Source organism: Saccopteryx leptura, chromosome 12 (assembly GCF_036850995.1).
Source record: "Saccopteryx leptura isolate mSacLep1 chromosome 12, mSacLep1_pri_phased_curated, whole genome shotgun sequence".
Lineage (NCBI taxonomy): Eukaryota > Metazoa > Chordata > Mammalia > Chiroptera > Emballonuridae > Saccopteryx > Saccopteryx leptura.
The window spans coordinates 16,416,839-16,430,953 of NC_089514.1; the positions used below are offsets into that span (position 1 = coordinate 16,416,839).

The 14,115-nt window shown below is 39.8% G+C and overlaps 1 protein-coding gene across 2 annotated transcripts in view; it reads right to left on the minus strand.

Annotated features, from left to right (window-relative positions):
- Positions 1–14,115, minus strand: part of STK31 (serine/threonine kinase 31) — an 80,057-nt gene that overhangs the window by 32,916 nt on the left and 33,026 nt on the right. For both annotated transcript variants that reach the window (XM_066354013.1, XM_066354012.1), the window contains exons 8-11: positions 11,789–11,904; positions 10,212–10,371; positions 6,711–6,833; positions 1,613–1,792 (exon numbers count right to left, since the gene is read on the minus strand). In XM_066354013.1, coding sequence (XP_066210110.1) covers positions 1,613–1,792; positions 6,711–6,833; positions 10,212–10,371; positions 11,789–11,904 — 579 coding nt within the window. The remainder of the gene's footprint in view (positions 1–1,612; positions 1,793–6,710; positions 6,834–10,211; positions 10,372–11,788; positions 11,905–14,115) is intronic.

Here is a 14,115-nt window from a genome sequence, read left to right on the forward strand (position 1 = left end):
TGCATTGTGGGGGTGCCATAGAGAAGAAGAGGCAAGCAAGAAACTGAAAACTTAGCTGAAAAAAATGACAAAAAACTTCCTTATCTGATGAAGAAAACAGACATATAAAGTTCAGGAAGCACAGACAGTCCCAAACAAGATGAACCCAAGAGGCCCACTCCAAGACACATAATTAACTTGCAAAAGACTAAAGACAAAGAGAGACTCTTAAAAGCAGTAAAAGAAAGGCCGTTAGTTACCTACAAGGGAGCTCCCAAAAGACTGTCAGCTGATTTCTCAGCAGAAACTCTGCAGGCCAAACGAGAGTGACAGGATATATGCAAAGTGATGAAAAGCAAGGACCCACAACTAAGATTACTCTACCCATCAAAGCTATCATTTAGAATTGAAGGACAGATAAAGAAAGAGCTTCCCAGACAAGAAAAGCTTTCGGAGTTCACCACCACCAAACCAGTATTAAATGAAATGCTAGTCTGACCAGGTGATGGCACAGTGGATACAGCGTCGGACTGTGATGCTGAGGACCCAGGTTCGAGACCCCGAGGTCGCCAGCTTGAGCATGAGCTCATCTGGTTTGAGCAAAAGCTCACTAGCTTGAGACCAAGGTTGCTGGCTCAAGCAAGGGGTTACTCTGTCTACTCAAGGCCCACGGTCAAGGCACATATGAGAAAGCAATCAATGAACAACTAAGGTATTGCAATGCGCAACGAAAAACTAATGACTGATGCTTCTCGTCTCTCCATTCCTGTCTGTCTATCCCTCTCTCTGACTCTCTCTCTCTCTGTAAAAAAAAAAAAAAAAAAAAAAAAAAAAAAAAAAAAAAAAAGCTAATGGATCTTCTTTAAGAAAAAGAAGAAAAACAAAAGATAAATATGCAAACAATAAAATGGCAATAAATACAAATTTATCAACAATTGAAATCTAAAAAACAAAATAAATGAATGAGCAGAAGGGAAAAAGACTCATTGATACAGAGAACATTTGATGGCCACCAGGTAGATGGGAGGGAGACTGGCGGGACGAGGGGAAAGGTGAAGGGGCTAAGAAGTAGAAATCGGTTGTTAGAGAACAGTCATGGGGATGTAAAGCACAGCACAGGGAATAGAGTCAATCATATTCTAACAACTACATATGGTGTCAGATGAGTACAAGAATTATCAGGATGATCTCTTAGTAGGTTATATAATTTCTAATTGCCAGGTGTATATCCGAAATTAATATAATATTGTATGTCAACTGTAAGTGAAAAAATAAAGAATTTCTTTTTTAAAAGAGTAAAGCTCCACTATACACTAAAGCACCTATCTTTTTACATACACTTATCTCTACACTATAGCTGCAAAATACACACTACCTTTAATAAACTCCAGTAATACTATCTTATACCTATAGACCGGCTGAAGTTGTTCCTCATGTATGTCTTAAACAGAGACTACAAATATGTCAACTCCTCTCTCCTCCATCCCAGCACACACGTTCTCATTCATATTCATTCTCTCATTCTCTCATTCTCTCTCTCTCCCCACTCCCTTCTCTCTTAGAAAGGAGGTAAATTACATTTGGATTTGTTTTAATTCCCTGGTTCACGGCACTGGGCGAGAGCTCTCGTTACCTGTAAGGTGCTCTGGAACCATGCCACCAGACGCTGTAGAGAAACCTCGGTTTGGCTTCTAACGCTGGTGAACTCCTTTCTTTTAGCACACTTCCAGTCACAAAATTTCTTAATTATTTCTTCAGAGTTTGTCCATTCTTTGGCTTGTCCATATACTGCTTCTAAAGAGGTTGACAAGTCCTGCAGAGAAATATTTCTGTTTATTAGGATTCAAGCACTGTATTAGAACCTGACAGACAGAAAGGTAGCATGTTGAATCCCTAGCCTTGAGAATTGTATAAATAAAACTTAGAATAAGACATGAAAGTATAAAACTACCTAGAACTTCTCACTTTTTCCTAAGTGAGAAGGAGAGAGGTGTAGTGACAGACTCCCACATGCTACCCAACCAGGATCTACTCAGCAAGGCCCCCACTGGACAATGTTGTGCCCACAAGGGGCCATTGGTCTATTGCTTGGCAACCAAGCAATTTTAGCACCTGAGGCAAGGTCATGGAGCCATCCGCAGTGCTTCAAGTCAGCTTGCTCCAACCAAGCCGTGGCTTCAGGAGGGGAAAAGAGAAATAGAGAGAGAGGAAGGAGAGGGGGAGGGGTGGAGAAGCAGATGGTTGCTTCTCCTGTGCACTCTGACCAGGAATCAAACCCAGGACATCCACACGCCAGGCTGATGCTCTACCACTGAGCAACCAGTCAGGGCTTATTTGGACTCTTAATACTAAAAGTTTAGCCCTGGCCGGTTGGCTCAGCGGTAGAGCGTCGGCCTAGCGTGCGGAGGACCCGGGTTCGATTCCCGGCCAGGGCACACAGGAGAAGCGCCCATTTGCTTCTCCACCCCTCCGCCGCGCTTTCCTCTCTGTCTCTCTCTTCCCCTCCCGCAGCCAAGGCTCCATTGGAGCAAAGATGGCCCGGGCGCTGGGGATGGCTCCTCGGCCTCTGCCCCAGGCGCTAGAGTGGCTCTGGTCGCAATATGGCGACGCCCAGGATGGGCAGAGCATCGCCCCCTGGTGGGCAGAGCGCCGCCCCATGGTGGGCGTGCCGGGTGGATCCCGGTCGGGCGCATGCGGGAGTCTGTCTGACTGTCTCTCCCTGTTTCCAGCTTCAGAAAAATGAAAAAAAAAAAAAAAAAAAAAATACTAAAAGTTTACTAAGTGAATTAATGTTACAAATAGAAAGCTTTATATACTAAGGTTCTTAATTAAGTAGAAAGTCCTGACTTTCTACTTTTCTCTGACTTTAAATCAGAATCACTCAAGTTTTATCCTGACATGGAAGTTCCCATGACCTACCTCTTAATAAAAATAAACTACACGTTAAAATACACAAATAATTCCAATTAAGGAAAGACCATAAACATATGTATGTACTTAAAAGCATTTCTTAAAATACTGTAAGAGACAAGAGAGCCTGCAACTCTACAAATGTCACAGAGACAAGAGAAAAACTTAATAGAGCCCGAATTTTTCATCACAAAACTCTGAGACACACCTGCAAAGACAGAGGACAGCTGGTGCTCAGCACTGTAATACCGTCTGTGCCAGTGGGAGGAGGTCTGTACTACGTGGGGGAAAAGAGAACTTTCTACATCTGCCCTTCTGCCTCCCTCCCATCGGGCAAGAAAGCAGCAGCACCAGAAGAGGCAAGGGCTTTACACAACACAGAACAGGAGCCCAGCCGAGGCAAACACTGACAGGACAGAAGGGCTGTCCAGCCCCTATGCATTCCTTTTCTGCCCTCTTCCTCTGAACACCTGGTGGCATTTACATCTAAGGGCAGCCCCTGGGAAAGAGACACGTCTGAGGTAGAACTGCGAGGTCCATGGAAGAGAATGATTACCTAGAAGAGAAGCCAACAGGAAGCAGAGCCCAAACCACAACCCTAGAAGCTAAGAAGTATCCCCACCTTATTCCCTTAACCCACCTGAAGTCTGTGAAGTTATAGTCCAAGCTTTTACCTTTCCCTAGGTCCCTCTCCCACACTATCCTGTATCTGCACAATAGCAAGGACCTAAGATAGTTTGTAGTTCTCCACGGGAAGTCAAGATCTCAATGGGAGGTACAGGGAAGGATGAAAGTTCTAACCACTATCAACACTGAAAAGAATCTAACAAACTAAGCCACCCTATAAAAAGAAAGCAAAATCTGCCTGACCAGGCGGTGGCACAGTTAATAGAGCATTGGACTGGGACATGGAGGACCCGGTTCGAGACCCAAGGCCACCAGCTTGAGCGCGGGATCATCAGGTTTGAGCACAGACTCACCAGCTTGAGCCCAAGGTTGCTGGCTAAAGCAAGGGGTCACTCAGTCTGCTGAAGCCCCCTGCCCTCAGTCAAGGCACATATGAGAAATCAATCAGTGGACAACTAAGGAACCGCAATGAAGAATTGATGTTTCTCATCTCTCTTCCTTCCTGTCTGTCTGTCCCTCTGTCCCTCTCTCTGTCTCTGCCACAAAAAAAGGAAGCAAAATCAGTGGTGACCCAGATAATAGTAATAGCTCAAAATAAGCGTAACAAATATTCTCGGAAGGAATACTGGAAACACAATGCAAAACCAAGTAGTTATAAATAATAACCAACTGAAGTTATATAATATGAAAGAAATAATCTCTGAAATAAAGAACACAGTAGACTGGCTAAATGGCAGAAGGGACTGGCCACAGAACCAATAAGTGAGCTAGAAGGTTAAGTCAAGGGTCCTTTCAAAAAGACAAAGAAAGGTATCAAAAGAAAAAAAATAGATAAACAGTTAAAAATATAGAGGATAAATGTTTAAATATTCATCTAACAAAAGTCCCAGAAAGAGAAAAAAGTAAGTGAAGTGCGAGGGAAAAGGGAGACGGTATATCAAATAATTATCAAGTACTTGCTCAAGTTAAAGAAAGCTATAAAACCTCAGACTAACCTAAGATTAAATATAAACTTAAATATGTTTTAGTGCAATTAAAGAACAAAGTCAAGACTTACAGGGGCATTAAAGGATCACAGAAGAACAAAAATCATACTGATGTTAACACTACGAAAACAAGAAGTCAATGGCTAATTATTCTAAAGAAAAAAAAATAGCCTTTGGACCTAATATTTTATAGCCAGTTAAACAACTGTTTTTTTTAAACAACTGTTTAAAGTGTTTACATGTACATAATTGTTTAAATAAGATATCTTGAGACATTTACTACCTCACAAAGTCAACCACAAAGGGCTCTTCGAAAGCACTCAAAAAAAATACTCTAATACATAGAGAAAACCAAAAAAACATACAGCAACTTACAAAATAAGAATGAGAAAATAACTCTAAAGTTTGTTATGTGAGTTAACACATATACCATGCATAGTAATCTTGAACTAAAATCCTTAACAATTGTGGGTGTTCAGTGAGTTGGTTCTTGGAAGGTAGATACAGAGAAGGAAGACCCACCCAGACAAGTGATCATGTTCTAAGACAGGGGTCCCCAAACTTTTTACACAGAGGGCCAGTTCACTGTCCCTCAGACCGTTGGAGGGACAGACTATAAAAAAAACTATGAACAAATCCCTATGCACACTGCACATATCTTATTTTAAAGTAAAAAAACAAAACGGGAACAAATAGAATATTTAAAATAAAGAACAAATAAATTTAAATCAACCAACTGACCAGTATTTCAATGGGAACTATGCTCCTCTCACTGACCACCAATGAAAGAGGTGCCCCTTCCGGAAGTGCAGCGGGGCCAGGTAAATGGCCTCAGGGGGCCACATGCGGCCCATGGGCCGTAGTTTGGGGACCCCTGTTCTAAGATATTAGGAGGAGAAGGTAGAAAAGGAGAGAAAAGGAAACCATCATAAACAGAAACACAAAAAAATCACAGAAATAAATTCTTATAAAACAGTAATTATAAATATGTAAATTGATCAAGTTACCCATTCAAAGACAGATTTATAGGTTGGATACAGCTACTACTCAACTTGGTATGAAAGATACTGACCAAAGCAGTAGAAATTCAAAGATATATATATAAAAGGCAGAAGGAATACAAGAGGATTATTGTTTTCAAATTATATGACCACAAAGAGATCCCAAAGGGTATCAACAAAAAACTGACAACTAAGAGAGAGTTCAGCAGAGTTGCAAGAGTAACGTCAATAAATAAAAGTTAGTAGTATTCCTATACTACCATCAAAAATAACTAGAAAATGGAAAGCAAAATATTCACAAAAGCAACCAAAAATATAAATATCTCAGAGTTAAGTAAAGAAAACACATGAGGCCCTTTAGAGAAAAATTTAAGGTCCTGGCCGGTTGGCTCAGCGTTAGAGTATCAGCCTGGCATGTGGATGTCCTGGGTACGATTCCTGGTCAAGGCACACAAGAAAAGCAACCATCTGCTTCTCCACGGCATCCCCTCTCTCTTCTCTTTTTCTATCTCTCTCTTCCCCTCCCGCAGCCATGGCTCATTGGGCCGGCACCAAGGATGGCTCCATGGCCTCACCTCAGGTGCTGAAATAGCTCAGTGGCTGAGCCACGAAACAATGGCTCCAGATGGGCAGAGCATCACCCCTTGGGGGGCTTGGGCGGGTGGATCCTGGTCGGGGTTCATGTGGGAATCTGTCACTTTTCCTCCCCGTTTCTCACTTAAGAAAAAATTTTTTTTTAATTTTTAAAAAGGATAGGGCTAAAGACAAGGTTCCACAACATCATATAGCTATTGTATTACCCTGAACATGGATCTTAACAGCCCTACAGCTGAAGGGTCAGGTTCCTCTCCCTAACTCTGACATGGGGTCTTCCTGGACTTTCTGCTGTAACGGAACGGGCATCAGAGACTCACATGACTGCTATGCTCCTGTCTCCGGTTTCCCCCTGAATGCAGCTCTAGCAAGCACAACCGGTTTACCTTGTTTGCACAATAGATACACATATATACATAAACACATTAAATATATTCACATTAAATTTTAATTCCATTAGGATGAAATAGATTCATCAAAGAAGAGAAAAATTTTTGCAGCTATCAGTACTATCTGAAGTCTCAAGGTAAACGCTGATTTCACCTCACAAATGATAAGTACATGTATTTAATGTATAACGTAATGAATATTTCATCTCCTTTTCGATTCCAACCTGCAATGTTTTCAAGCGTTTGTTCAGAGGTAACTCTTGCACTTCCAGAATGAAGGTGTCCACTGCCGTGCGCAGCTTCTGCTGCACTTCATTCCTCCTGGCGATCAAAACGCTCCCTTCATCCTGAAGGCAGAGGAAGAAGAACCACCGTCATTGATAAACACATACAGTGTTTTTTACACATTGACCGACACAAAAAAACTGATCTCCTAAAAAATAGTAAAATTTAGTATTACAATCTCCAAACATAGTAGCAACTCAGACAAATACCTCTCTCCTTAGATCAACACACTGACAAAGGGCTCCCTTTCCCTTAATTAGAAATAAGACATTTAAATTCAACAATCCTACTTCGCTAATCTTTATTTTTTCCCATTATTTCCACAACAATGAAATATTTTTCTTAATAAAATTATACACGTTCCTATTATTAATCACACACTCCTTCCCTCCTACTACCCTCCCATCCTCATGTTCTTCATCTACTTATCCTTCAAGATTTGGTCAATCTCTACTGACTTATCTACTGATAAAACCTCTTACTTGCCCAAGAGGCTATATTTGGAAATAGATACATGACAGATATCCAAGAACCTTATGCATTCTTTACCTCTAGTATAGTCCTTATGAAACTACATTGATATTATCTATTTACATTTCTACCCTATTCCCAAGCAACATAGAGAGAATCATGTGTGTCTCCACTACCTACAACAACGTGTGTCACATACACTCAAAAGATTGAATTTTAGAATATTCCTTTTTTGGTAAAGCTCAACAGACCATTTTATAACTGTAAAGACAAAAGAAACTCTCTTTCACCATAAATATACATAGCAATCAAGTTAAACTGCAAAATATATAAATGAAATCCAGACTAAAACCTAAATGAACTACAGTAAGGGAACACGTCAACTCTGAGTGGCAATTATGACTCTATTTATCAAAAAATCACTCTTCAGCAATCAAATGAACTTTAGAGCAACAAAGCCTAAAAGTCCTGAAACATGAGAAGCAGAAACAAATATTTGCTTTAAAAAAATGTTTTTGGTTCTCCTACAGTACCAAGTCCCAGAGCTACATTAAGCCCTCTCCTGGCCCTGGCCGGTTGGCTCAGTGGTCGAGTGTCGGCCTGGCGTGCAGGAGTCCCAGGTTCGATTCCCGGCCAGGGCACACAGGAGAAGCCCCATCTGTTTCTCCACCCACCCCCCCTCTCCTTCCTCTCTCTCTCTTCCCCTCCTGCAGCCAAGGCTCCATTGGAGCAAAGTTGGCCCAGGCGCTGAGGATGGCTCTATGGCCTCTGCCTCAGGCACTAGAATGGCTCTGGTTGCAACAGAGCGATGCCCCAAATGGGCAGAGCATCGCCCCCTGGTGGGCATGCTGGGTGGATCCCAGTCGGGTGTGTGTGGGAGTCTGTCTGACTGCCTCCCCGTTTCCAACTTCAGAAAAATACAAAAAAAAAAAAAAAAAAAAAAAAAAAAAAAAAAAAAAAAAAAAAAAAAAAAAAAAAGGGCCCTCTCCTTCTGTCCTGAATCACTTGTTCTCACTCAAACCACAAAAACAAAAGAAAAAATTTAAAAGTAGGTTTTTTTATCTTATTACATAAACTACATAATGATATATTTTAACACTGGCAGTACAGTTTAAATGGAAAGAGAATGCACCTCGCAATCAACCATATTATCATTTAGATCTTATGTAAATCTTGAGAAATTCCCTTAAACCCTGTGGGCTTCACTTTCCTCATTTATAAAACAGGAATGAAAGTGGCCATTTTAAAAGTCAGTATAAAAGAAGAGGGTGTGGGAGACCAATGGTGATGGAAGAAGACTTGACTTGGGGTGGTGAACACACAAGAGCAGGGGTCCCCAAACTACGGCCCGCAGGCTGCATGCGGCTCCCTGAGGCCATTTATCCACCCCCGCCACACTTCTGGAAGGGGCACCTCTTTCATTGGACACGCAAAGCGCGGCATCGTTCACGTACAGTACTACTTCCAGTGACACGGGATGCAGGCGTCATATCACTTGTTACGGCTAGCAGTGACAAATATGGAACCGGACACTGACCATCTCAGCCAAAAGCAGGCCCATAGTTCCCACTGAAATACTGGTCAGTTTGTTGATTTAAATTTACTTGTTCTTTATTTTAAATATTGTATTTGTTCCTGTTTTGTTTTTTTACTTTAAAGTAAGATATGTGCAGTGTGTATAGGGATTTGTTCACAGTTTTTTTTATAGTCTGTCCCTCCAACGGTCTGAGGGACAGTGAACTGGCCCTCTGTGTAAAAAGTTTGGGGATCCCTGCACAAGAGAAATCACAGATGCTGTGTTACACAATTGTATACCTAAAACCTATTTTATTAAACAATGTCACCCCAATAAATTCAATTTTAAAAAGTTAGTGTAAGAAAAACTTTATATAAGTACCTATAGCATTGCCAGTGTTTCAGAGATTCAAAAAGTATTACTTCTGTTTTTTTCTTTCCATAATCAGAAGTGACCAGTTAGAGTCTAATATGTAAAATAACCCAAATCTAACCCTTCTCCAACCTAAACACTTGTGACATTTTCAGAGGCCTAGTTATCCTGTTCACTTTGTTCATTCCAAGCCAGTTGGGTTGCCAGCTGACCGATGAGTATGAAGAAGGAACAAGACTTCAGAGTACAACCCCCAGAGGCAGAAACTACCAATACTTAACACTGGACAGTTCCAAACACAAGTATAAAACTCATCGGTACTATGGAAAGCTATGATTGTTGTTGCGCCAAATATCTTTATATTACAAACAAGGAGTTCTGCTCAGCTCAGTATAATAAACTAAACAAAAGAGAAAAGAAAAAAGAAAAACACCTTAAGAGGAAATAAACATACTTGCACTTATCCCAATAAAGAATGCCTATGAAATATTCCATTCTTCATACTCTTACCCTCTTACCCTACCCACAAATAACCACCTCTCAACAATGGGTGGTTTAGATATCATTTAATAGTAGGCAGAGCCCACAGCTGCAGCATAAAACACAAGACCTTTGTTAACAGGTGTGGGAGCTTCCCTAGTTTACAAGCCTCGTGCCTCTCAATAACTATCTCTTACAAGTGCAGCTCCAGGGTCCCTCAGGAAGTATGCCCAGTAGCAGGAATTCCACCAAGTATTTGTTTTTTATAATTCCTCCCAGTCCAGATACAATTTACCAATCAGGGCTTTTATTTACTTACACAAAGTTGCCTAGTAACATGACTAAAATATCATTTTATCAAATTACCAAGGGAACAGAGGGAATTAACCAAAGGTCAAGTTTTCATGCAACATGGTAAAACTTTTGTTAACCCTATTTCCTACCTTTCTTACAAGAAATAAAAAGAATCAAATGATGACTATAAAGGTACTGTAAAACTTAAAATTTCATGCAAAGTTTCATTACAGTATATGTAGTCCTGCCTTCTCAAAAGCTATCTCATGTTCAACAGATAAAAAACAGAGAAAAATTCTTGACCCACCACATTTTGACAAGTTTTAATCTTCTCCTGAGTCAGACTGTATTCTGCCCAAATTATCTCTAATTCATTCAAAGAAACTGGGGTAGTAAAGCACTCTTCATCCAACATTTGTATAGCATCTGAAAGGTCATTTCCAAAACGAACACCGATGTTAACACGTCTATTTAAAAAAAAATTTTTTTTAAAGGAAAAGAGCAAAAAATGTTTAAGTTATGAGAAAAAATTGCACTTAAATAGTAATGGCCTAAAGTTACTATTTACAAAACTAGCTATAAAGAAGTACTTCTAAAATCTGTACATAAAATCATAAATAACTGATAAAATAAACTTTTAATTAAATATATTTGAGAAAAAATATATACTTAAAACCTTTATATAAAACATCAAAAGTCTGAAGAATTTAAAAGATATCAAATGGACCTTCAATTCTTGTCTACAATTAGATTTGTAAATATCTTTTCACAAATTTTAGATTTCGCTAACCCTGCTTACCAAGAATACAAGCATCTTAGGATACAATTAACCCTTGTACACTAATAAGCAGACAGCATCTGTAGAGTTTAGAAATGAAATTAAAGGGGGAAAAAGCAATCAAAGAAGCAGGTCATCTAGCAAAACCAACAGAGCCTATCGATACTCTTTCTCTAGCTTCCAGCTAGACTGCCACCATCTGAGGAACACCTTATTCCCTCAAATATGGATTGAAATATATTGGATTGTTTTAGTCCAAAGTCTGTTCCACAGCTTTGCCAGTGTAGCCACTTAATTTCTGGTAGTGCATTATAGGCTGATTGGCCTATAGAGGGATCAGAATACTCAAACTATTTAGACACTTATGAACCAAATGCCAATTGAGGGATTTATGCTGAAGAATATAAGTTTTCACTGACAAAAGACCACCATAGCAGTCCTCATTCAGGGCAACCTCTTAGTGTTCCACAGCCCATCAGAAAATGAACAACTGGTTTTAAGTTCTGTGTGTAGTTTGAAAAGAGAAGTAGGTTGTTTTGAGAACTATTTTATCTACATTTCAGAAAAGTAGAACAAATTCCTCCTCCTAATTGACAATAAGCAATCCTCTATTAAGACAAAATGCCTCCACAGTTCACATACAGAATCTGAGAAATGCTGAATAAACTCTGCACAAGACTTGCTGATCCATTTTTTTTCTTTTTTTTTTAATCCATTTTTTTTCTTCTGATTTCATGATGATCCCTTTTTTTTTTCCTTGAGACACAGTATAATTAAGTAATTTAGATTACGGAAATCTTTAATTTCAGTACAGGCCTGAAAATAACATCAAGTAAAACAACTGGACGTGGTAATTCCCCACTGCTGATTTTTTCATTTCTCTCTCATAGATGACTTTAGGACAATATTAATGCCTTGTAGTAACAACATACCACTGACAAAAACACTACAAAATCTGTCTCAGGACTATTTTTAGTTTCTCCCTTTAAAGTCATAAAAATATAGATTAAATTTCAAAGCAAAAATGGTGAGCATACAACTTAAACAGCACCAACTAATTAGCAATTATTTTAAATTATCCTTCTTCAAAATATGCTTTTACCTACCTAATTTCTTTCAATATTTCAACCTTAGCTGCCAGATTTTTCATTCGAGTGCCGACATGAGCCTTCAGAGTGCTTTCTAAGTGTTTAGTCAAATCCAGGGTAGTGGCTTTCTCTTGCTGCAACAAAGAACAAGCACATCCTAGTTAGACCTAAATAGGGAAATATATTTCTACTGTTATTTCAGTAATTTTTAGAATTAAATTTTAAAGGTTAAAAACATGTTAGCCCACAGGGTAACAAACATTGATTTTCCTATTAGTTGAAAAAGATAATCTATTCCAATCTCCTGTCTTCACATAGATTAGACACTTATATTTCATCTTAATTAGAAGCCAAATAGGAACAAAATGTCATGTACTTTGTCTTAATACTTATATTTTTTAAAAAATAAAAGATCTTCATAGAAACCAAATTATTATCATTGAAAATTTGTTTTCTAGTAAAGTCTTATGTCACTCTGCACTAGAAAAGAACCAAAAAAAAATCATTTCCTTGACTCAAGCTAGATTCCACTCCCTGATCCCTAGCGGTGTCTTTATGTATGTCTACCATGATTATTCAAAAAACACTGTATAGAGCTGTGAGATGAATAAAGACCTGGTAATTTTATTCCAATAATATTATAAATCAGATATTATATAAACATAGAACTTATGTTCAATATTTATACATGCTCACCAGTCCTCAGATTCTCTCAGTTAAACAGCACCATATTCTGAAATTTATTAATAGTAGGCTACCCTCAAGTATCCTCATACTCTTCTACTTCCCTTTATTGCGCAGGGTGACCATGAAGAATCACTGATGTTTGCTCTTAACTGTTTCTATCCACTGTGATTATTAGAATAATTACTTTAAAAATTATACAAATCTACAATATAGAAGGATGAAAATAAAAAGTTGTTCATCTTTGAAAATCTAATGGCTTCCAGAGACTCTATAAAGCAAATTTTTTTACAAATTGCTAATGAATTACATATAGATAAGAACTATAAAGTATTGATGAAATGAGTCATTTAAATCTAAAAGAATTCTGAATTTAGATTGTTTCTCAAATGTCAACTATTAATCTACTTGTTAAAAACAAAACTGCCCGACCAGGTGGTGGCACAGTGGATAGAGCGTCGAACTGGGATGCGGAGGACCCAGGTTCGAGACCCCGAGGTCACCAGCTTGAGCGCAGGCTCATCTGGCTTGAGCAAAGCTCACCAGCTTGGACCCAAGGTCGCTGGCTCGAGCAAGGGGTTACTCAGTCTGCTGAAGGCCCATGGTCAAGGCACATAGGAGAAAGCAATCAACGAACAACTAAGGTGTTGCAACGAAAAACTGATGATTGATGCTTCTCATCTCTCTTCATTCCTATCTGTCTGTCCCTATCTATCCCTCTCTCTGTCTCTGAAAAAAAAGACAAACTGAAAATCAGATAAATAATGAGTATGGTTTTTTAAAAAAAAGAACAAGATGGCTGCATTGGTAAACACTGTACTTGCCAAGCACTGGAAACAACTGAAATGCCCATCAACAAGAGAATGGGTAAACACACTGTGGTATACTGATACAATGGAATACTAATCAGCAATAAAAATGAGCAAGCTATTGATATACACAGCATAAAATAAATCTCACAGACATTATGTTAAGTGAAGGAAGCCAGACGCAACAGAGTATGTATCAGAAGATTCCACTTGTATACAGTAAGGACCAGGAAAACTACACTATGATGATACAAATCCGAGTAGTGGTTGCTCTAGGTGGAAGAGAGGACAGGCTGCAAAGAGGCACCAAGGAACTACCTGGGTTTCAAGAAATGTTTTTATCTCCAGTCCATAAAGCTGATGACCTGCAACCCATCTATTCTCTTAATGCAAGAGCACAGGAGAACCGCAGAGAAAAGAAGAAAGGCAGGTGTCTAGTCCAACTCGTCAACTAGACCTCTAAAGAAAACAACTTGCTAAGAAGAAACTGTCTCTCTGAAATGCCCTTAGCAAGATGTTCTTGGATAAAGAATTATAGTGGATAGCCCTGGCCGGTTGGCTCAGTGGTAGAGCGTCGGCCTGGCGTGCAGAAGTCCCAGGTTCGATTCCCGGCCAGGGCACATAGGAGAAGCGCTCATCTGCTTCTCCACCCCCCCCCTCTTTCCTCTCTGTCTCTCTCTTCCCCTCCCGCAGCCAAGGCTCCATTGGAGCAAAGATGGCCCGGGCACTGGGGATGGCTCCTTGGCCTCTGCCCCAGGCGCTGGAGCAGCTCTGGTCGCGATGGAGCGATGCCCCAGAGGGGCAGAGCATCGCCCCCTGGTGGGCGTGCCGGGTGGATCCCGGTCGGGCGCA